Consider the following 20,533-nt stretch of genomic DNA (forward strand, 5'->3'; position numbering starts at 1 on the left):
TTCAAAACTTTGGTATTTGAAGAAGTGAAATCTAATCCGATCTGAACCGAAGTATTTTCGGTATCCAAAATAGATTTATATACGTATATATATTAATTATATTTAGATTTTATATATATATATATATATATATATATATATATAAACATCCAGAATATATATGATACTTTTAAGTTCACTTAAATGCTTGAAAATATATACAAATAATCAAACATAAATATCTTAAATAGTTAAAATATACTCAAAACTCCAAAATACTTAAATAATTATTAATTCTCTATCCAAATATTTAAACCAAACCTATTTAAATTGGTTATCCAAATCCGAACCAAATACTCAAAGATCTGAACTGAACACGAAATCTCAAAAAGCCCGAAAACAAACCCGAACGCCCACCCCTAATCACTATTATATATAATCCTATATGTGTCATCATAGGTTACAAAATATGTGTTATCATATAATTAATTGTATTTTATACGTACCATCAAATAAGTTTTCTTATAATTAATAATATTTTATATATACAATCATATAAATAATCACATATATTATATTTTAAAATTTAATGTGAAATATAAAAACCATAATTTAAGTTGGTGTTTGAAATTGGGCTTTGTATTGTATTTTTCTTATATATATTGAAAATAGTTTTATAATAGTTATAGGAAAATATGTTAGTAAAAATCAAATTTTGAATATATATATATTTTTTTGAATGAATTTTTGATAAAAATCAATTTTAAATTATTATTTTGATTTGAATATATATATCAAGTAACATAGACCATTACTTTTTAATATAATGTAATGGACTTTTAATTCTTTTAGTAGCATAAGCCCATTTTTTTTTCCTAACTTACTGCTATTCATGTTTCCAAACAGTACTATTTTTTTAACTACTGTCCATATTGCCAAACAATCTCAATGTGTACTTCAACTTTAATAATATAGATATAGAAATAATGAATTTTTTAAGGGACAATTAGCTCAATATCCCTAATAGGAGCTCTTATTAGTGAACTATCCATGAAAAGAAAGAACTGGTCCAGCTCATACACTTTACGCATTGTAATACCGAAAACACCCCTCTTGACTACAGCTTGTTGGGCATCGCACCCTGACAGAGCAGGTGAACGAAAAAGCATATCAGGTTCATAGATCACTGTTCGAGTTTGTGGATGTGCAGGTTAGGGGCTGCTCCACCACATGTTTCCTCCAATCAGCTTCACACCACACTCTTCCCATAAAAATCTCTCTCCTCTAAGATAATTTCAATCATCTAAAAGAATTTCTTTTTGATAAAAAAATTACAGTTAGTTACATTCAGTTCTCCCAGAAACTTCGCATTCTCAGAATTTTCCGATTTGTAATTCAAAAATTAAGATTTTTGATTATGTATGTTCACTGAAAAAATTGGGTTTCAATGTCAAGAAGAAGATGACATCTGGGCGGAGCACAACGAGAAAGGTAAAAGAAAGATGAGAAATACAGTGAATCTCCTTTCTTCTCTCCACTCTTCTTGCCTTGCTTCATTTTCTACTTTTCATGACACTAGTGGCGATGAGAATGATGATGAACAGGTTTGCTTTTGATTTTTAATGGAATTACCAATTAGGTTAAAATCATAAGTCTTGATCTCTTCATGTATGTAATGGAAGTGTTTGACATAAAAGAATGGAATCTACAAGTAAGTAGTTGTTAAATATTGCTATGATAAAGAAATAAAAGATAAATGTGATAATGATTGTGGTGTAGAAGAAGATAAGTGTTGAAGGGTCTAAACAAACGGTTTAATTGCTAACAAATTTGGTAATGATAATTTTATTTGTAGCTGCTATTGTTGATGCTTATCAAGTAACAAAAGACTTAAGTGATAACGGTAAAGAGATAACAATCAAGTCATAAGTCTTGATATCTTCATGTATGTAATGGAAGTGTTTGACATAAAAGAATGGAATCTATGAGTCAAAACGGTTTAATTGCTAACAAATTTGGTAATGATAATTTTATTTGTAGTTGCTATTGTCGATGCTTATCAAGTAACAAAAGACTTAAGTGATAACGGTAAAGAGAAAAATGAGAGCATATGTCGAAAGAAAAAGATGTTAAACCTCAACTGGGTCCGATTCATCAGCTAACAAACTATGTATCAGATAAAAAATTGTGTATCATATAACAAATTATTTATCAAGCAAGACATGGACTCACAAATCATGTAACAATCCATTTTACAGCTAACAAAATATCAGTTTTGGACAAAAATTTTGTAATATTTTATCAATTACTTATAATTATTTAGTGTCAATTTATGCTCCAACTATCAAAACATATACGAGATAACAAATTATTTATCAAACTATGTATCAAATAATGTATCATCTAACTAATTATTTATCAGCTAACAGAAAATGTAACAACTAACGACAGCTATTTGGTAACATCAAACCATTTACCAATTAGTGGCGATATACATAATAGATAATAGGATTATTCATTCTTTGGTAATATACATAAAAGTGATGGTGTAAAAACAATGTGTGAGCTAAGGAGAATATGTATCAGATAACAAAACATTTATCAACAAACAACTTTGTATGAAAACGATGTTACAATAAACATATAATGTATCAAACTATTTATCACCTAACAAACTAGTTATTCTGTTAACTGATACATTGTTTGATAAATAGTTTGATAATTGATATGTTGTTTAGTGTGGGAGCTAAATCTCACCATCATAACTTTACTTATGTTAAGTTATATGTTAGCATGCTATATTCATCGATAACGACCAAATCTGAGAATACTATTCCAAACTAGCCCTTTAAATAAAATGTTAACGTTTATGTATAGAAATATCAGCTAATAGATTGCTAGAGATAAATATGAAACTTTAGCATAAGGTATTTATGTATGATTTAATATAATCTAGTATATAATGTTTAAGGAATATTTTGTATGATTTAGTATAAAGACATAAGCTTTATTCGTAATAGTAAAATAATATAGTTATGTTAATTTGTACTTGTTAAATAAAATGTTTACGTTTACACATAGAAATATCAACTAACAGACTGCGAAAGTGTTACCCAAATTGTGATATTTGTGAATGAAAATGTGATTAACCATAACTGTATTTGGGATATGTTTTAAGACAAATTGTGTGTAGGGCAACTTTATAAAATTTAATAATGACAAAAAATAGCTTATAACAAATTGCTAGGGGTTTATCCAAGTCGCATTACTTGTGAATGGAAAGATGGATACAAGCATATTGAGAACAGTTTAGAAAATATTTTGTATATTTTTGTATAAAGAGTAAACATTATTAGTAACATCAAGATAATATTGTTAATTTAAAAATGTACTCGTTAAATAAAATGTTATCGTGTACAAATATAGTTATCAATTAACAAATGTGATTAACCAACATTATACTTCGGTTGTGTTGTAAGACAAATCGTGGTTGAAAAAAAAAAGAAATATATATAATTTTATTACAATCAAAAGAAATTGTTTCACTCAAAAGTTAAGTTAGCGATTAAAGAAGATGCTTAGTAATACATATATATTGTACACTTACTCTGTAAAGACCTGATAAAATAGAGGAGAATTTAATTTGATAGAGATTTATTTAATTTTATAAAGTAGAGAAGAAAGATGAAAAAAACAAGAAAATAAAGGATATTAGAGTAAAAAAAAAAGAAAAAAAAATAGAGAAACGAAAAGAGAAAATAGCGTGTAGAGTCACGAACCAGAGTTTTGTCCAATGGAAATGAAGGGAGCTTCTGACACGCAACCAAACGCAGACCAGTGCTATGAGCCGTAGGTTCTCTAGGTGAGAGGGGTAAAATCGTCAGAATAAAATAGAATAAAGATTCAGGGGTATATAACGTGTTATATGGATGTTTGGGTGTAGTCCTGCCAATTTCTCATTTTTTAAGCCATGAAAATTTTAAACAATTATGAACATTATGAGGGGTAGCATCACAGTGGATCATGAAGATGATTAGTAATAATTCAGTAGGGATATGATCATCACAAAAACACTCTCTAAATATTATGCCAAAAAAATAGTGGAAGTTAATATTTGATTCAAATTAATTAAAAAAAAAAAGAATCAAAAAGGGTTTATATATTTTTATTTTTGTTGTCATGTAGTTGGAGTTCATTAAGCTCATAGAGCTTAGGCTGTTCATTGCTTGAACATGAGTTTGGAAATGTCCTCCAGCAGCAGAAGGGTAGGAGCTTCCAGGCATAGAATAAACCTGTGGGGATCCTACAATGCATACAAAGAGGCACATATGATGAATCTAAACAAACAACAGAAAATGATTCAAGTCATGAAGTACCTTAGAGCCCAATCATCATTGATCTATTATGTTTAGTACTTCCATCCATACTCCCCATAGAGCTCATTATACTTCCTCCATCAGAGATCAAAGCCCTGCTCAATAAGCCTCCACCACCCATACTCCCCGTAGAGCTCATTATACTTCCTCCATCAGAGATCAATCCCCTGCTCATTGAGCCTCCACCACCCATACTCCCCGTAGAGCTCAGTATACTTCCTCCATCAGAGATCAATGCCCTGCTCATTGAGCCTCCACCACCCATACTCCCCGTAGAGCTCAGTATACTTCCTCCATCAGAGACCAAAGCCCTGCTCATTGAGCCTCCACCAGCCGTATTCCCCATGGAGCTTGGTGGTGGTGGTGCTCGAGAGCTGGTGGCATTTACCAAAGTTGGAGCTCCAAAAACTGTCACAGTAAAAATAATTAACCAATGGTGAGAAGAATATAATCACCAAACCTATTATAGAATCTAGCATAAGGAACACTGTTTAGACCACAGTTTCTCGGTCCAGCACGGGGAGCATTCGGGGTGGGAATAAAAAAGTTTTCTTTAACATCATAAACGCCCTTGAGAGTTCCTATACCACAAAGAAAACAAACAAAATGCATAAGTTCAGAGTATGAGCTTTTAAAAAAAAGAGAAAAAAATCTACTCACCATCACGGTTTATTTTTTATTTTACTTTTTATTTTATTTTATTTTTTATCTTTTTTTCTTTTTATTTTTTTTAATTATTTTTTATATGTCTTGGTTATTAGTGTTATTTTACCTATTAAATAAAATATTTTGGTCATTTTCTTCTTTATGGTCTATTTTTGTGACCAAAATTTGAAAATGTCTATTTATGAGAATTGCCTTAAAAAAAGAGTGCATTACTCTTTAAGACATTTTTTTTTCAGTTTTTTGACACAATAAAACACATTGTGCCTAAGGGGTACTTTCACGGATTCCGAGAGGGTTTTGTGACGAAGTTACTCTTACTTTTTGTTAATAGTTAGGTTGACTAGTCAAGAGTTAATTTGTTTTTGTGAGAAAAAAGTTATTATGATAGGTATATAAAAATAATGAATTTTTTAAGTCATGAAAATTTTAAACAATTATGAACATTATGAAGGGTAGCATCACACTGGATCATGAAGATGATTAGTAATAATTCAGTAGGGATATGATCATCACAAAAACACTCTCAAAATATTATGCCAAAAAAATAGTGGAAGTTAATATTTGATTCAAACTAATTAAAAAAAAAGAAGAGAGAATCAAAAAGGGTTTATATATTTTTATTACTTGTCATGTAGTTGGAGTTCATTAAGCTCATAGAGCTTAGGCTGTTCATTGCTTGAACATGAGTTTGGAAATGTCCTCCAGCAGCAGAAGGGTAGGAGCTTCCAAGCATAGAATAAACCTGTGGGGATCCTACAATGCATACAAAGAGGCACATATGATGAATCTAAACAAACAACAGAAAATGATTCAAGTCATGAAGTACCTTGAGCCCAATCATCATTGATCTATTATGTTCAGTACTTCCATCCATACTTCCCATAGAGCTCATTATACTTCCTCCATCAGAGATCAAAGCACTGCTCAATAAGCCTTCACCACCCATACTCCCCGTAGAGCTCATTATACTTCCTCCATCAGAGATCAATCCCCTGCTCATTGAGCCTCCACCACTCATACTACCCGTAGAGCTCAGTATACTTCCTCCATCAGAGATCAAAGCCCAGCTCATTGAGCCTCCACCACCCATACTCCCCGTAGAGCTCAGTATACTTCCTCCATCAAAGACTAAAGCCCTGCTAATTGAGCCTCCACCAGCCGTATTCCCCATGGAGCTCGGTGGTGGTGGTGCTCGAGAGCTGGTGGCATTTACCAAAGCTGGAGCTCCAAAAGCTGTCACAGTAAAAATAATTAACCAATGGTGAGAAGAATATAATCACCAAACCTATTATAGAATCTAGCATAAGGAACACTGTTTAGACCTGAGCTTCTCGGTCCAGCACGGGGACCATTCGAGGTGGGAATTAAAAAGGTTTCTTTAACATCATAAACGCCCTTGAGAGTTCCTATACCACAAAGAAAAGGAACAAAATGCATAAGTTCAGAGTATGAGCTTTTCAAAAAAAAGAGTAAAAAATCTACTCACCATCAGGGTTTATTTTTTATTTTTACTTTTTATTTTTTATTTTTTTTTATCTTTTTTCATTTTATTTTTTTTTAATTATTTTTTATATATCTAGGGTATTAGTGTTATTTTACCTGTTAAATAAAATATTTTGGTCATTTTCCTCCTTATGGTTTATTTTTGTGACCAAAACTTAAAAATGTCTATTTATGAGAATTGCCTTAAAAAAAGAGTGCATTACTCTTTAAGACACTTTTTCAGTTTTTTGACACAATAAGACACATTGTGCCAGAGGGACACATTCACGGATTCCGAGATAGTTTGTGACAAAATTACCCTTACTTTTTGTTAATAGTTAGGTTGACTAGTCAAGAGTTAATTTGTTTTTGTGAGAAAAAGTTATTATGATAGGTATATAGAAAGAATGATTTTTTTAAGCCATGAAAATTTTAAACAAGTATGAACATTATGAGGGGTAGCATCACACTGGATCATGAAGATGATTAGTAATAATTCAGTAGGGATATGATCATCACAAAAACACTCTCTAAATATTATGCCAAAAAAATAGTGGAAGTTAATATTTCATTCAAACTAATTAAAAAAAAGAAGAGAGAATCAAAACGGGTTTATATATTTTTATTACTTGTCATGTAGTTGGAGTTCATTAAGCTCGTAGAGGTTAGGCTGTTCATTGCTTGAACATGAGTTTGGAAATGTCCTCCAGCAGCAGAAGGGTAGGAGCTCCATGCTTAGAATAAACCTGTGGGGATCCTACAATGCATACAAAGAGGCACATATGATGAATCTAAACAAACAACAGAAAATGATTCAAGTCATGAAGTACCTTGGAGCCCAATCATCATTGATCTATTATGTTCAGTACTTCCATCCATACTCCCCATAGAGCTCATCATACTTCCTCCATCAGAGATCAAAACCCTGCTCAATAAGCCTCCACCACCCATACTCCCCGTAGACCTCATTATACTTCCTCCATCAGAGATCAATCCCCTGCTCATTGAGCCTCCACCACCCATACTCCCCGTAGAGCTCAGTATACTTCCTCCATCAGAGATCAAAGCCCTGCTCATTGAGCCTCCACCACCCATACTCCCCGTAGAGCTCAGTATACTTCCTCCATCAGAGACCAAAGCCCTGCTCATTGAGCCTCCACCAGCCGTATTCCCCATGGAGTTCGGTGGTGGTGGTGCTCGAGAGCTGGTGGCATTTACCAAAGTTGGAGCTCCAAAAACTGTCACAGTAAAAATAATTAACCAATGGTGAGAAGAATATAATCACCAAACCTATTATAGAATCTAGCATAAGGAACACTGTTTAGACCTGAGTTTCTCGGTCCAGCACGAGGAGCATTCGAGGTGGGAATAAAAGAGTTTTCTTTAACATCATAAACGCCCTTGAGAGTTCCTATACCACAAAGAAAACAAACAAAATGCATAAGTTCAGAGTATGAGCTTTTTAAAAAAAAAGAAAAAAATCTACTAACCATCAGGGTTTATTTTTTATTTTTACTTTTTATTTTTTTATTTTTTTTTATTTTTTATGTTTTCATTTTTTTAATTATTTTTTATATATCTACGGTATTAGTGTTATTTTACCTGTTAAATAAAACATTTTGGTCATTTTCCTCCTTATGGTTTATTTTTGTGACCAAAACTTAAAAATGTCTATTTATGAGAATTGCCTTAAAAAAAAGAGTGCATTACTCTTTAAGACACTTTTTCAGTTTTTTGACACAATAAGACACATTGTGCCAGAGGGGCACATTCACGGATTCCGAGAGGGGTTTGTGACGAAATTACCCTTACTTTTTGTTAATAGTTAGGTTGACTAGTCAAAAGTTAATTTGTTTTTGTGAGAAAAAGTTATTATGATAAGTATATAGAAAGAATGATTTTTTTAAGCCATGGAAATTTTAAACAAGTATGAACATTATGAGGGGTAGCATCACACTGGATCATGAAGATGATTAGTAATAATTCAGTAGGGATATGATCATCACAAAAATACTCTCTAAATATTATGCCAAAAAATAGTGGAAGTTAATATTTCATACAAACTAATTAAAAAAAAAAGAAGAGAGAATCAAAACGGGTTTATATATTTTTATTACTTGTCATGTAGTTGGAGTTCATTAAGCTCATAGTGCTTAGGCTGTTCATTGCTTGAACATGAGTTTGGAAGTGTCCTTCAGCAGCAGAAGGGTAGGAGCTTCCATGCTTAGAATAAACCTGTGGGGATCCTACAATGCATACAAAGAGGCACATATGATGAATCTAAACAAACAACAGAAAATGATTCAAGTCATGAAGTACCTTGGAGCCCAATCATCATTGATCTATTATGTTCAGTACTTCCATCCATACTCCCCATAGAGCTCATTATACTTCCTCCATCAGAGATCAAAGCCCTGCTCAATAAGCCTCCACCACCCATACTCCCCGTAGACCTCATTATACTTCCTCCATCAGAGATCAATCCCCTGCTCATTGAGCCTCCACCACCCATACTCCCCGTAGAGCTCAGTATACTTCCTCCATCAGAGATCAAAGCCCTGCTCATTGAGCCTCCACCACCCATACTCCCCGTAGAGCTCAGTATACTTCCTCCATCAGAGACCAAAGCCCTGCTCATTGAGCCTCCACCAGCCGTATTCCCCATGGAGCTCGGTGGTGGTGGTGCTCGAGAGCTGGTGCCATTTACCAAAGTTGGAGCTCCAAAAGCTGTCACAGTAAAAATAATTAACCAATGGTGAGAAGAATATAATCACCAAACCTATTATAGAATCTAGCATAAGGAACACTGTTTAGACCTGAGTTTCTCGGTCCAGCACGGCGAGCATTCGAGGTGGGAATAAAAAAGTTTTCTTTAACATCATAAATGCCCTTGAGAATTCATATACCACAAAGAAAACAAACAAAATGCATAAGTTCAGAGTATGAGCTTTTCAAAAAAAGAAAAAAAATCTACTCACCATCATGGTTTATTTTTTATTTTTTTTATATTTTTTTGTTTTTATTTTTTTTAATTATTTTTTATATATCTAGGGTATTTGTGTTATTTTACCTATTAAATAAAATATTTTGTTCATTTTCCTCCTAATGGTCTATTATTATGACCAAAACTTGAAAATGTCTATTTATGAGAATTGCCTTAAAAAAAAGAGTGCATTACTCTTTAAGACACTTTTTTCAGTTTTTTGACACAATAAGACACATTGTGCCCGAGGGGCACATTCACGGATTCCGAGCGGGTTTTGTGACGAAATTACCCTTACTTTTTATTAATAGTTAGGTTGACTAGTCAAGAGTTAATTTGTTTTTGTGAGAAAAAAATTATTATGATAGGTATATAGAAAGAATGATTTTTTAAGCCATGAAAATTTTAAACAAGTATGAACATTATGAGTGGTAGCATCACACTGGATCCTGAAGATGATTAGTAATAATTCAGTAGGGATATGATCATCACAAAAACACTCTCTAAATATTATGCCAAAAAAATAGTGGAAGTTAATATTTGATTCAAACTAATTAAAAAAAAGAAGAGAGAATCAAAAAGGGTTTATATATTTTTATTACTTCTCATGTAGTTGGAGTTCATTAAGCTCATAGAGCTTAGGCTGTTCATTGCTTGAACATGAGTTTGGAAATGTCCTCCAGCAGCAGAAGGGTAGGAGCTTCCAGGCATAGAATAAACTTGTGGAGATCCTACAATGCATACAAAGAGGCACATATGATGAATCTAAACAAACAACATAAAATGATTCAAGTCATGAAGTACCTTGGAGCCCAAACATCATTGATCTATTATGTGCAGTACTTCCATCCATACTCCCCATAGAGCTCATTATACTTCCTCCATCAGAGATCAAAGCCCTGCTCAATAAGCCTCCACCACCCATACTCCCTGTAGACCTCATTATACTTCCTCCATCAGAGATCAATCCCCTGCTCATTGAGCCTCCACCACCCATACTCCCCGTAGAGCTCAGTATACTTCCTACATCAGAGATCAAAGCCCTGCTCATTGAGCCTCCACCACACATACTCCCCGTAGAGCTCAATATACTTCCTCCATCAGAGACCAAAGCCTTGCTCATTGAGCCTCCACCAGCCGCATTCCCCATGGAGCTCGGTGGTGGTGGTGCTCGAGAGCTGGTGGCATTTACCAAAGTTGGAACTCCAAAAACTGTCACAGTAAAAAATAATTAACCAATGGTGAGAAGAATATAATCACCAAACCTATTATAGAATCTAGCATAAGGAACACTGTTTAGACCTGAGTTTCTCGGTCCAGCACGGGGAGAATTCGAGGTGGGAATAAAAGAGTTTTCTTTAACATCATAAACGCCCTTGAGAGTTCCTATACCACAAAGAAAACAAACAAAATGCATAAGTTTAGAGTATGAGCTTTTCAAAAAAAGAGAAAAAAAAATCTACTCACCATCAGGGTTTATTTTTTATTTTTACTTTTTATTTTTTATTTTTTTTTATCTTTTATCTTTTTATTTTTTTTAATTATTTTTATATATCAAAGGTATTAGTGTTATTTTATCTATTAAATAAAATATTTTGGTCATTTTCCTCCTTATGGTCTATTTTTGTTACCAAAACTTGAAAATGTCTATTTATGAGAATTGCCTTAAAAAAAGAGTGCATTACTCTTTAAGACACTTTTTTCAGTTTTTTGACACAATAAGACACATTGTGCCAGAGGGGCACATTCACGGATTCTGAGAGGGTTTTGGGATGAAATTACCCTTACTTTTTGTTAATAGTTAGGTTGACTAGTCAAGAGTTAATTTGTTTTTGTGAGAAAAAGTTATTATGATAGGTATATAGAAAGAATGATTTTTTTAAGCCATGAAAATTTTAAACAAGTATGAACATTATGAGGGGTAGCAACACACTGGATCATGAAGATGATTAGTAATAATTCAGTAGGGATATAATCATCACAAAAACACTCTCTAAATATTATGCCAGAAAATAGTGGAAGTTAATATTTCATTCAAACTAATTAAAAAAAAAAGAAGAGAGAATCAAAACGGGTTTATATATTTTTGTTACTTGTCATGTAGTTGGAGTTCATTAAGCTCATAGAGCTTAGGCTGTTCATTGCTTGAACATGAGTTTGGAAATGTCCTCCAGCAGCAGAAGGATAGGAGCTTCCAGGCATAGAATAAACCTGTGGGGATCCTACAATGCATACAAAGAGGCACATATGATGAATCTAAACAAACAACAGAAAATGATTCAAGTCATGAAGTACCTTGGAGCCCAATCATCATTGATCTATTATGTTTAGTACTTCCATCCATACTCTCCATAGAGCTCATTATACTTCCTCCATCAGAGATCAAAGCCCTGCTCAATAAGCCTCCACCACCCATACTCCCCGTAGAGCTCATTATACTTCCTCCATCAGAGATCAATCCCCTGCTCATTGAGCCTCCACCACCCATACTCCCCGTAGAGCTCAGTATACTTCCTCCATCAAAGATCAAAGCCCTGCTCATTGAGCCCCCACCACCCATACTCCCCGTAGAGCTCAGTATACTTCCTCCATCAGAGACCAAAGCCCTGCTCATTGAGCCTCCACCAGCCGTATTCCCCATGGAGCTCGGTGGTGGTGGTGCTCGAGAGCTGGTGGCATTTACCAAAGTTCGAGCTCCAAAAACTGTCACAGTAAAAATAATTAACCAATGGTGAGAAGAATATAATCACCAAACCTATTATAGAATCTAGCATAAAGAACACTGTTTAGACCTGAGTTTCTCGGTCCAACACGGCGAGCATTCGAGGTGGGAATAAAAAAGTTTTCTTTAACATCATAAACGCCCTTGAGAGTTCCTATACCACAAAGAAAACAAACAAAATGCATAAGTTTAGAGTATGAGCTTTTCAAAAAAAAGAGAAAAAAAATCTACTCGCCATCAGGGTTTATTTTTTATTTTTACTTTTTTTTTTTTTTTATCTTTTATCTTTTTATTTTTTTTAATTATTTTTTATATATCTAGGGTATTAGTGTTATTTTACCTTTTAAATAAAACATTTTGGTCATTTTTCTCCTTATGGTCTATTTTTTTGACCAAAACTTGAAAATGTCTATTTATGAGAATTGCCTTAAAAAAAGAGTGCATTACTCTTTAAGACACTTTTTCAGTTTTTTTGACACAGTAAGACACAGTGTGCCTGAGGGGCACATTCACGGATTCTGAGAGGGTTTTGGAACGAAATTACCCTTACTTTATGTTAATAGTTAGGTTGACTAGTCAAGAGTTAATTTGTTTTTGTGAGAAAAAGTTATTATGATAGGTATATAGAAAGAATGATTTTTTTAAGCCATGAAAATTTTAAACAAGTATGAACATTATAAGGGGTAGCATCACACTTGATCATGAAGATGATTAGTAATAATTCAGTAGGGATATGATCATCACAAAAACACTCTCTAAATATTATGCCAAAAAAATAGTGGAAGTTAATATTTGATTCAAACTAATTAAAAAAAAAGAAGAAAGAATCAAAAAGGGTTTATATATTTTTATTACTTGTCATGTAGTTGGAGTTCATTAAGCTCATAGAGCTTAGGCTGTTCATTGCTTGAACATGAGTTTGGAAATGTCCTCCAGCAGCAGAAGGGTAGGAGCTTCCAGGCATAGAATAAACCTGTGGAAATCCTACAATGCATACAAAGAGGCACATATGATGAATCTAAACAAACAACAGAAAATGATTCAAGTCATGAAGTACCTTGGAGCCCAATCATCATTGATCTATTATGTTCAGTACTTCCATCCATACTCCCCATAGAGCTCATTATACTTCCTCCATCAGAGATCAAAGCCCTGCTCAATAAGCTTCCACCACCCATACTCTCCGTAGAGCTCATTATACTTCCTCCATTAGAGATCAATCCCCTGCTCATTGAGCCTCCACCACCCATACTCCCCGTAGAGCTCAGTATACTTCCTCCATCAGAGATCAAAGCCCTGCTCATTGAGCCTCCACCACCCATACTCCCCGTAGAGCTCAGTATACTTCCTCCATCAGAGACCAAAGCCCTGCTCACTGAGCCTCCACCAGCCGTATTCCCCATGGAGCTCGGTGTTGGTGGTGCTCGAGAGCTGGTGGCATTTACCAAAGTTGGAGCTTCAAAAACTGTCACAATAAAAATAATTAACCAATGGTGAGAAGAATATAATCACCAAACCTATTATAGAATCTAGTATAAGGAACACTGTTTAGACCTGAGTTTCTCGGTCCAGCACGGGGAACATTCGAGGTGGGAGTAAAAAAGTTTTCTTTAACATCATAAACGCCCTTGAGAGTTCCTATACCACAAAGAAAATAAACAAAATGCATAAGTTCAGAGTATGAGCTTTTCAAAAAAAAGTGAAAAAAATCTACTCACCATCAGGGTTTATTTTTTATTTTTACTTTTTTTTTTTATCTTTTTCTTTTGATTTTTTTTTTATATATATCTAGGGTATTAGTGTTATTTTACCTATTAAATAAAACATTTTGGTCATTTTCCTCCTTATGGTCTATTTTTGTGACCAAAACTTGAAAATGTCTATTTATGAGAATCGCCTTAAAAAAAAGTGTATTACTCTTTAAGACACTTTTTTCTGTTTTTTGACACAATAAGACACATTGTGCCTGAGAGGCACATTCACGCATTCCGAAAGGGTGTTGTGACGAAATTACCCTTACTTTTTGTTAATAGTTAGGTTGACTAGTCAAGAGTTAATTTGTTTTTGTGAGAAAAAGTTATTATGATAGGTATATAGAAAGAATGATTTTTTTAAGCTATGAGAAGTTTTGAGTAGTGAAACTTCAAATATAGAGTTTCACTCTTGAAAACTTTAAATTTGAAAATGAAAAATGAATCAATTCATAGTTGGGGGTAGAAGGGACAATAGACACAAAGAAAGTATCTCTCCAACAAGAAATGACTGTATGTGTTAATGAAAAGCGAGAATGTGTCTTAGCTTCTTAGGAAGTAAATTTTTCGTAAAAAAATTAATCTTGGAACTGACTTTATTTGAGGAATCAGAAGCCCAAATGGAATCATTGACAAAATTTGAGGGCCCAAAACATTCAGAAGCCCAACTCACTTGTTTACTTTCTGCTTCCACCTATCCACAGGGAAAGCAGCAGCAGCAGCACTAGTCAAAGGCAGAGCACCGGAGAGCGAGAGATGGAGGCCCTGAAAGTATGGAGTCTAACGGCGTCTCCGCTGAGGCAACTACTCCGTCTATCTTCTTCTTCTACCGCAATATACGGAAGAAGATCCCACCACTCATCACTGATGCTCCGATGCGCCTCCGCCGCTTCTTCTTCTTCTTCTTCCTCAAATGCCGCAACGGCTGAAACTCCCAAACCCTCCGGCCGAAACAGAAGGGCAGCTTCTTCTTCCAATTCCACCTCCGATCGCGAGGCTATCCGCTCCATTCGTCTAAAAAAGGTCTCATCTTTGCAAGTTTATTACTATCATGGTGTCTGAAGCTACTTTCTTTTGTATCAAGACATTGTCTTTATCCACGTGGTCATGTTTGATTTTGATAATGGTTCATTAGGTTGAAGAGCTGAGAGGTCAAGGTGTTGAGCCTTATGCTTACAAGTGGGAGAAGAGCCACAGTGCAAATCAGCTCCAAGAGATATATAAGCATCTAGAGAACGGCGAAGAGTTAAACGACGAGAGTGATCGTGTTTCTATAGCTGGGAGAGTCGTTGCTCGTAGAGCGTTTGGGAAGCTTGCGTTTTTGACTCTAAGGGATGACTCTGGAACCATTCAGGTTTCATCTAGCTTCAATATTTTTTTTTGTTTATTAGATCATTGAGATGGCTTTTGGTTTGATTGAAGGAATGTAATCTCTACGTTTATGTTTCTTAGCTTTACTGTGAGAAGGAAAGGCTGTCAGATGAGCAGTTTGAACAGCTGAAGGCATTCATAGACATTGGTGATATTTTGGGTGCTAGTGGCTCAATGAAGAGGACTGAGAAAGGTGAACCTTGAATCAAATGGTTAAATTTATCAATAGAGAAGCATTTAGTTTGTGGGTTTGTTTACTAACTGTCGTCTCTCTGATTTTTTTCAGGGGAGCTTTCTATATGTGTGAGCTCTTTTTCAATTCTCACAAAGTCTCTCCTTCCACTACCTGACAAGTATCATGGACTAACTGATATTGATAAACGTTACCGCCAAAGGTGACTTATGTCTTCTGTCTATGTGGTTCTGTGGTTCTAATTCTTGAAAGCAAATACTTTTTATTTGTAGGTTCCACTTACTGTGTTTGATCTTACTAGGTATGTGGATATGATTGCTAATCCTGAAGTGGCTGATGTGTTCCGCAAAAGAGCAAAAGTAGGTTATCATAATATAAAATTTTCTTTTGTGCATGATACCATGATCCCATACCCTTCTTCATTATTATAGAAGAAAGTTAGACTTATTTTTATTTCGCCGATCTATAATGCTCATTATCTGTTTTTTTCCTTAGTAGATAGTTTCAGAGATACGCAAGACAGTTGAGTCTTCTGGATATCTGGAGGTTGAAACTCCAGTTCTTCAGGTTTTTGGACACCTTTATCCTCAAACTTCACCTTAGATATTCAATTCCTGTATGAGAGTCGGTTTCATGAACTTGTGTGAAAACTAGGGAGCAGCTGGTGGAGCCGAAGCTAGACCCTTTGTAACGTATCATAACTCACTTGGAAGGGATCTCTACCTGAGGATTGCAACCGAGCTTCACTTGAAAAGAATGCTGGTGAGACACATCTTCCAACTTCATAATCACCCGAGAAGGTAAAATGTTTTCTCTGAATAGAATCCACTTTGTGATCACAGGTTGGAGGGTTTGAGAAAGTGTATGAAATTGGTCGTATATTTAGAAACGAAGGTCTTTCCACACGTCACAATCCTGAATTCACAACCATTGAGGTACTTCAACATATGCCTTCTCCTCTATCATCTGTATCTCTTGGACTTCCAAACTCTTGAATGGTTCAGTTTTATCTTTGTTTTAGATGTATGAAGCTTTTTCGGATTACCAAAGCATGATGGACATGGCCGAACTAATCGTCACTGGATGTGCAATGGCAGTTAATGGGAAGCTTACACTTGATTACCAGGTGAGTATCACATCTCGTGTTTTGGAAGATATAAACTCATCTGAGTCTTTGAGAAATTGAGTTGTGATTGCTCTGTGCAGGGAACAGAGATCTGCCTGGAGCGGCCGTGGAGGAGAGAAACCATGCACAATCTCGTTAAAGAGGCAACAGGAATCGATTTCAGTGAGCTAGGGGAAGATCTCGGAAAGGCCAAAGACACAGTTCTGGTGGCACTTCAAGACGTGCTTGAGCACAAGGACAAATCTGGAATTGGAGCTTGCTCTTCTCTAGGCCATCTTCTTAATGAGGTGAAGCTACTTCAGTAAACAGTTTACTATCGAATCAAATTTATTTTGCTGAAATCAATTCTTGTTTCCAGGTCTTTGAAGTTGTTGTAGAGCCAAAGCTTGTGCAGCCAACTTTTGTGTTGGACTACCCAATCGAGATATCTCCCTTGGCCAAGCCACACCGCGGGTAAAGTTGTTTCTAGAGCTCTGTACCATCTTCTAGACCACTCCTCTTATATTCTGAAAACATTTATAAATGTAAATGGCGTTTTTCTTTGTGGCAACAGTAATGCAGGTTTGACTGAAAGATTTGAGCTGTTCATCTGTGGCCGTGAAATGGCAAACGCATTCTCTGAATTGACTGATCCTGTGGACCAGGTATACAATCTTCCACATAACCGCATTTTTGTGTCTTCTTGAATAACATTGCATATAGTAAATGATCTGCTTTTTAGTTTTCTTTGTGTACACTGGATCATAAAAGATTAATGATATGATTTAAAATTTGGCAGAGGAGGCGGTTGGAAGAGCAAGTAAGGCAGCATAACGCAAAGCGAGCGGCGGCTGCAGCAGAAACTCCTGAGGGAAAGGCAAAGAAAGATGATGATGATGATGATGATGATGATGAATCATATGAGGTGACACTAGACGAAGACTTTCTCACTGCTCTAGAATACGGAATGCCTCCTGCTTCTGGAATGGTACTTACTATCTTATTTTCTTTCTTCTATACGCTCAGATTAATAGTATTGACGTTACTTAGTCAAAACATGACCAAGCTTGTATGCTCAAGTACTTATATGAGGTCACTGTTATTGTTTTTCCGTATCTCGTAGGGGCTTGGTATTGACAGGCTGGTGATGCTGTTGACAAACTCTGCGAGTATAAGAGACGTCATTGCGTTTCCTGTTCTGAAAGTTCAGCAGTAACACTTATGCCGAACATGGGTAATACATGTTTTAGCTTTAGCATTCTTTGTGTATTTTTTTTGGTTATTTCTCCACCAGAGGAAGTTGCAAGAAGCATGTGTAACATACGCAATTAGATAACTAAAACAAATCCAATGATTTTATTCTTGAAAAGTGCTTGAAACCGAAATAGACATAATAATACATACGAAAAGAGTTCCATCATGTTATTGGTGGCCTCTCTTCTAGTTTATCCCATTCGAGTTATTGTAAACATTACACGTTTTCATGAAATCTCCTAATATGCTGATGCATGTATTAGACACATGATGAGAGTACTGGATTAAAACTGATTCTGTCTTCTTGTAAGAGAATGAAGCTTCAATCTCTCTTCTCTCTTACTTTTGCTGATTATCTGATTGATTCTGTGTCGACAAAATATGATCTCCTGTTGTTTAGGTTAGGGACAAAGCTACAAAAGAAAAAAAAAATTAATCATTGCTTTCGATTAATTGCTTCCAGTGTTATTTGATTATTCTTTTTTTTTCCTTGGAAAATGACAAGCTAACACCAATGTTTAGAAAGTCTAAACATGGATTATACAAAGGGTTTATTGGGTTTTGTCTATTTGGGGTATAATAATGCTCTTAGGTTTTAGCATTAGAGTTTGATCAGGTTACTTGTGGAATGTAATGTATTTGACCACTTATTATATAATGATTGATGCCTAGTTGCCTACACACACATGTGAGACAAGTAACATGTTGTATGGCTTTTGAGTTTAATTGATCTCAAATCATACATGTCAGAACTCAGAAGCATCCTATGTCACATCATTATACTCTACATCACCACACGCATTTACATACCTAGGTGTGTGTGTGTGTATCAATAGAGATTTGCATACATTTGGTAGACCTGCATGATTACATCATATAGATCATATCTGGATTTGTCAACTACACAGTATATATAGAAATTGTCTTCTGATAAGTACATTCCTTCATGTGGGAACTTCAATTAACATCAATCATTTATTTTATATTTATATAGACTTACAAGATAACAAAACTGATTACATAATCATATGATTTGCAACTAGACTTTTATATTCTACTTATTTTTATTAGTATCGTCACCATATATCATAACCAAACTTACACTAATTTGTATTAGAACTTTTAAAATACAATACTAACTATAGATAAACATGACATAAAAAAATAACTATGTAATATTAGTTACTTTTAACAAAGGAAAGATTATTATTCTTATTATATAAAACAGATAAAATCTCTGATCTCAGAGAGGATCCAATCCAAGACAGAGATTATTAACCAAGAGAAGAGAGTTAAAAAAGACTTCACCTTTTTAGAGAAAGCAAATTCGAGGAGTTTACTTTATCTGTGAGTGAAAACAAACTAAAGGGTTTTTGAAAATCTCAAAACGATGCCATCATTGTCACTCTCAAATCATAAAAGTAAATACTCTACTTTTCTTTTTTGCTTTATTACCATGGTTGATTGTTATCAACTGGAATATGTTCTTTTTTCAATTACTAGTATTGTTTGGTCCCTGTACTTTTGTCTGCTCTCCCTCATCTGATCAACTCGTTATTTATGGTCTTTGGATTCTATCCAAGACGAGAGATATATACTAACTTCTTTGCTGCTCTGTTTCTACTTTTTATTCAGAAATCAAAAGTGTGTCCTTTTCTCAATCTGGGCATATCAATGGGCACACAAAGTTTCTAACTTTGCCAAAGACAAAAGAGATCTTGTTGAATTGGTTGATGATTGGAACATATGTTTTGATGAGGGTTTTGCTTTGTAAGATCCAGTGCCCTTCTTTCATCTGCTTCTGTAAGCCTTCTCCTCACATCTACGCATCTGGTTCTCTGAAATTGGAGGACACTCCTCCTCCTCAAGTCTCTTCGGTTGTTGATGACAATGATGATGATCAGTATGTTGATGCACAAGTAGAGGAAGTTGTTGATCATGTTGATAGTTTGGTGAATGAGGGAACAGAAGAAGAGTGTGCTGTAGAGGGAAAGGAAGAAGATTGTGCCTTAGAGGAAGGTCAAAGTAATGGAGAGATTCTGAAGAGCAGTCTAAAAAAGGAAACTTTAGATTCAGAGGATGGTGAGAGAAGGGAGAAGAAGAAGGTGCAGTGGGTGGATTTGATGGGGAAAGAGCTTGCTGAGATCCGTGAATTCGAGTCTAGGTTAGTCTCTTGATATGAAAGATTGAATCTTTTACTCTATTCACACTTCAAAGTTGTACTTGCATTTATCTGATTACTTGTTTTATTTGCAGTGAAGAAGAAGAGATCAGATATGATGGCGATAGAAGCTGTGTTTGCGTTATTCTGTGATCAATCCTGTTTAGTTAAGGCAATGGTGAAAGGTGAAGAAGCTGTTGGTCTTCTTGTGGCTTTAGCTTTGGAATCCATATACATTGAGGTAGTAGTAGTACATATAGTAGTAGAATCTGCCACTATGTTCTTGAACCAATCTACATTTGCTAGCCTGAGGTTATATGATGTTTCCAAATATAGAATGGTAGCATTCTGTTGCGGTATTAGGATTGTGAAAAGAATTGTTTTCTATGACCAGTTAGTGAATGGCTCTCTCACTCTATATTTCAAGAAGCTTTGAGTGTGATAATTATATTCTGGAGTTGTTCAGTTTCTCATTTTAAGCATATGGTTG

At 34.9% G+C, this 20,533-nt stretch overlaps 5 protein-coding genes across 5 annotated transcripts; 2 read left to right on the forward strand and 3 right to left on the reverse strand.

Moving 5' to 3' along the window:
* Window positions 1-960: 960 nt before the first annotated feature.
* LOC103870171 (probable NOT transcription complex subunit VIP2) lies at window positions 961-8,806 on the reverse strand. Its single transcript, XM_033291606.1, has 6 exons — window positions 8,621-8,806; window positions 7,831-7,914; window positions 7,334-7,741; window positions 5,646-5,774; window positions 4,356-4,936; window positions 961-4,282 (listed from the first exon to the last, which is right to left on the reverse strand). The coding sequence occupies exons 1-5, from the start codon at window positions 8,772-8,774 to the stop codon at window positions 4,782-4,784; spliced, it is 930 nt and encodes a 309-aa protein (XP_033147497.1). The 5' UTR covers window positions 8,775-8,806; the 3' UTR covers window positions 961-4,282; window positions 4,356-4,781.
* LOC117134068 (uncharacterized transmembrane protein DDB_G0289901-like) lies at window positions 8,035-14,414 on the reverse strand. The gene is made up of 9 exons (XM_033291595.1): window positions 13,763-14,414; window positions 13,266-13,673; window positions 13,064-13,192; window positions 12,279-12,362; window positions 11,782-12,189; window positions 11,580-11,708; window positions 10,789-10,872; window positions 8,823-10,698; window positions 8,035-8,749 (listed from the first exon to the last, which is right to left on the reverse strand). The coding sequence occupies exons 1-8, from the start codon at window positions 13,875-13,877 to the stop codon at window positions 10,280-10,282; spliced, it is 1,776 nt and encodes a 591-aa protein (XP_033147486.1). The 5' UTR covers window positions 13,878-14,414; the 3' UTR covers window positions 8,035-8,749; window positions 8,823-10,279.
* LOC117134410 (glycine-rich protein 23-like) lies at window positions 8,812-9,487 on the reverse strand. Its single transcript, XM_033292728.1, has 3 exons — window positions 9,482-9,487; window positions 9,320-9,392; window positions 8,812-9,230 (listed from the first exon to the last, which is right to left on the reverse strand). Exons 1-3 carry the CDS (start codon window positions 9,485-9,487, stop codon window positions 8,812-8,814), a joined length of 498 nt encoding a protein of 165 aa, XP_033148619.1.
* A 242-nt stretch (window positions 14,415-14,656) lies between the features above and the next one.
* On the forward strand, window positions 14,657-18,081 carry LOC103870126 (lysine--tRNA ligase, chloroplastic/mitochondrial). The gene is made up of 14 exons (XM_009148236.3): window positions 14,657-14,982; window positions 15,095-15,313; window positions 15,412-15,523; window positions 15,617-15,725; window positions 15,825-15,882; window positions 16,022-16,090; window positions 16,178-16,285; window positions 16,366-16,458; window positions 16,545-16,649; window positions 16,730-16,936; window positions 17,008-17,102; window positions 17,203-17,293; window positions 17,428-17,616; window positions 17,752-18,081. The coding sequence occupies exons 1-14, from the start codon at window positions 14,716-14,718 to the stop codon at window positions 17,842-17,844; spliced, it is 1,815 nt and encodes a 604-aa protein (XP_009146484.2). The 5' UTR covers window positions 14,657-14,715; the 3' UTR covers window positions 17,845-18,081.
* A 940-nt stretch (window positions 18,082-19,021) lies between these two features.
* LOC103870128 lies at window positions 19,022-20,463 on the forward strand. The gene is made up of 2 exons (XM_009148237.3): window positions 19,022-20,046; window positions 20,139-20,463. The coding sequence occupies exons 1-2, from the start codon at window positions 19,616-19,618 to the stop codon at window positions 20,194-20,196; spliced, it is 489 nt and encodes a 162-aa protein (XP_009146485.1). The 5' UTR covers window positions 19,022-19,615; the 3' UTR covers window positions 20,197-20,463.
* The last annotated feature ends 70 nt before the right edge of the window (window positions 20,464-20,533 follow it).

Source organism: Brassica rapa, chromosome A05, assembly GCF_000309985.2.
Source record: "Brassica rapa cultivar Chiifu-401-42 chromosome A05, CAAS_Brap_v3.01, whole genome shotgun sequence".
Classification (NCBI taxonomy): Eukaryota; Viridiplantae; Streptophyta; class Magnoliopsida; order Brassicales; family Brassicaceae; genus Brassica; species Brassica rapa.

Excerpts from the sequence above, each read along its gene's own strand:
- LOC117134068 (XM_033291595.1), bottom strand. The coding sequence starts at position 13,877 with ATGCATTTTGTTTATTTTCTTTGTGGTATAGGAACTCTCAAGGGCGTT. Across the intron at positions 13,193-13,265 it reads AATGATGATTGGGCTCCAAG|GATTTCCACAGGTTTATTCT; the intron begins GTACTTCATGAC and ends TATGCATTGTAG. Across the intron at positions 11,709-11,781 it reads AATGATGATTGGGCTCCAAG|GATCCCCACAGGTTTATTCT; the intron begins GTACTTCATGAC and ends TATGCATTGTAG.
- LOC117134410 (XM_033292728.1), bottom strand. Across the intron at positions 9,231-9,319 it reads TGCTGGACCGAGAAACTCAG|CTTTTGGAGCTCCAACTTTG; the intron begins GTCTAAACAGTG and ends TTACTGTGACAG.
- LOC103870126 (XM_009148236.3), top strand. The coding sequence starts at position 14,716 with ATGGAGGCCCTGAAAGTATGGAGTCTAACGGCGTCTCCGCTGAGGCAA. Across the intron at positions 15,726-15,824 it reads GATAAACGTTACCGCCAAAG|GTATGTGGATATGATTGCTA; the intron begins GTGACTTATGTC and ends TGATCTTACTAG. Across the intron at positions 17,294-17,427 it reads TGACTGATCCTGTGGACCAG|AGGAGGCGGTTGGAAGAGCA; the intron begins GTATACAATCTT and ends AAAATTTGGCAG.
- LOC103870171 (XM_033291606.1), bottom strand. The coding sequence starts at position 8,774 with ATGTGCCTCTTTGTATGCATTGTAGGATCCCCACAGGTTTATTCTAAG. Across the intron at positions 7,915-8,620 it reads GAACTCCAACTACATGACAA|GAACTCTCAAGGGCGTTTAT; the intron begins GTAATAAAAATA and ends TTTGTGGTATAG. Across the intron at positions 4,937-5,645 it reads GAACTCCAACTACATGACAA|GAACTCTCAAGGGCGTTTAT; the intron begins GTAATAAAAATA and ends TTTGTGGTATAG.
- LOC103870128 (XM_009148237.3), top strand. The coding sequence starts at position 19,616 with ATGATTGGAACATATGTTTTGATGAGGGTTTTGCTTTGTAAGATCCAG. Across the intron at positions 20,047-20,138 it reads ATCCGTGAATTCGAGTCTAG|TGAAGAAGAAGAGATCAGAT; the intron begins GTTAGTCTCTTG and ends TTTTATTTGCAG.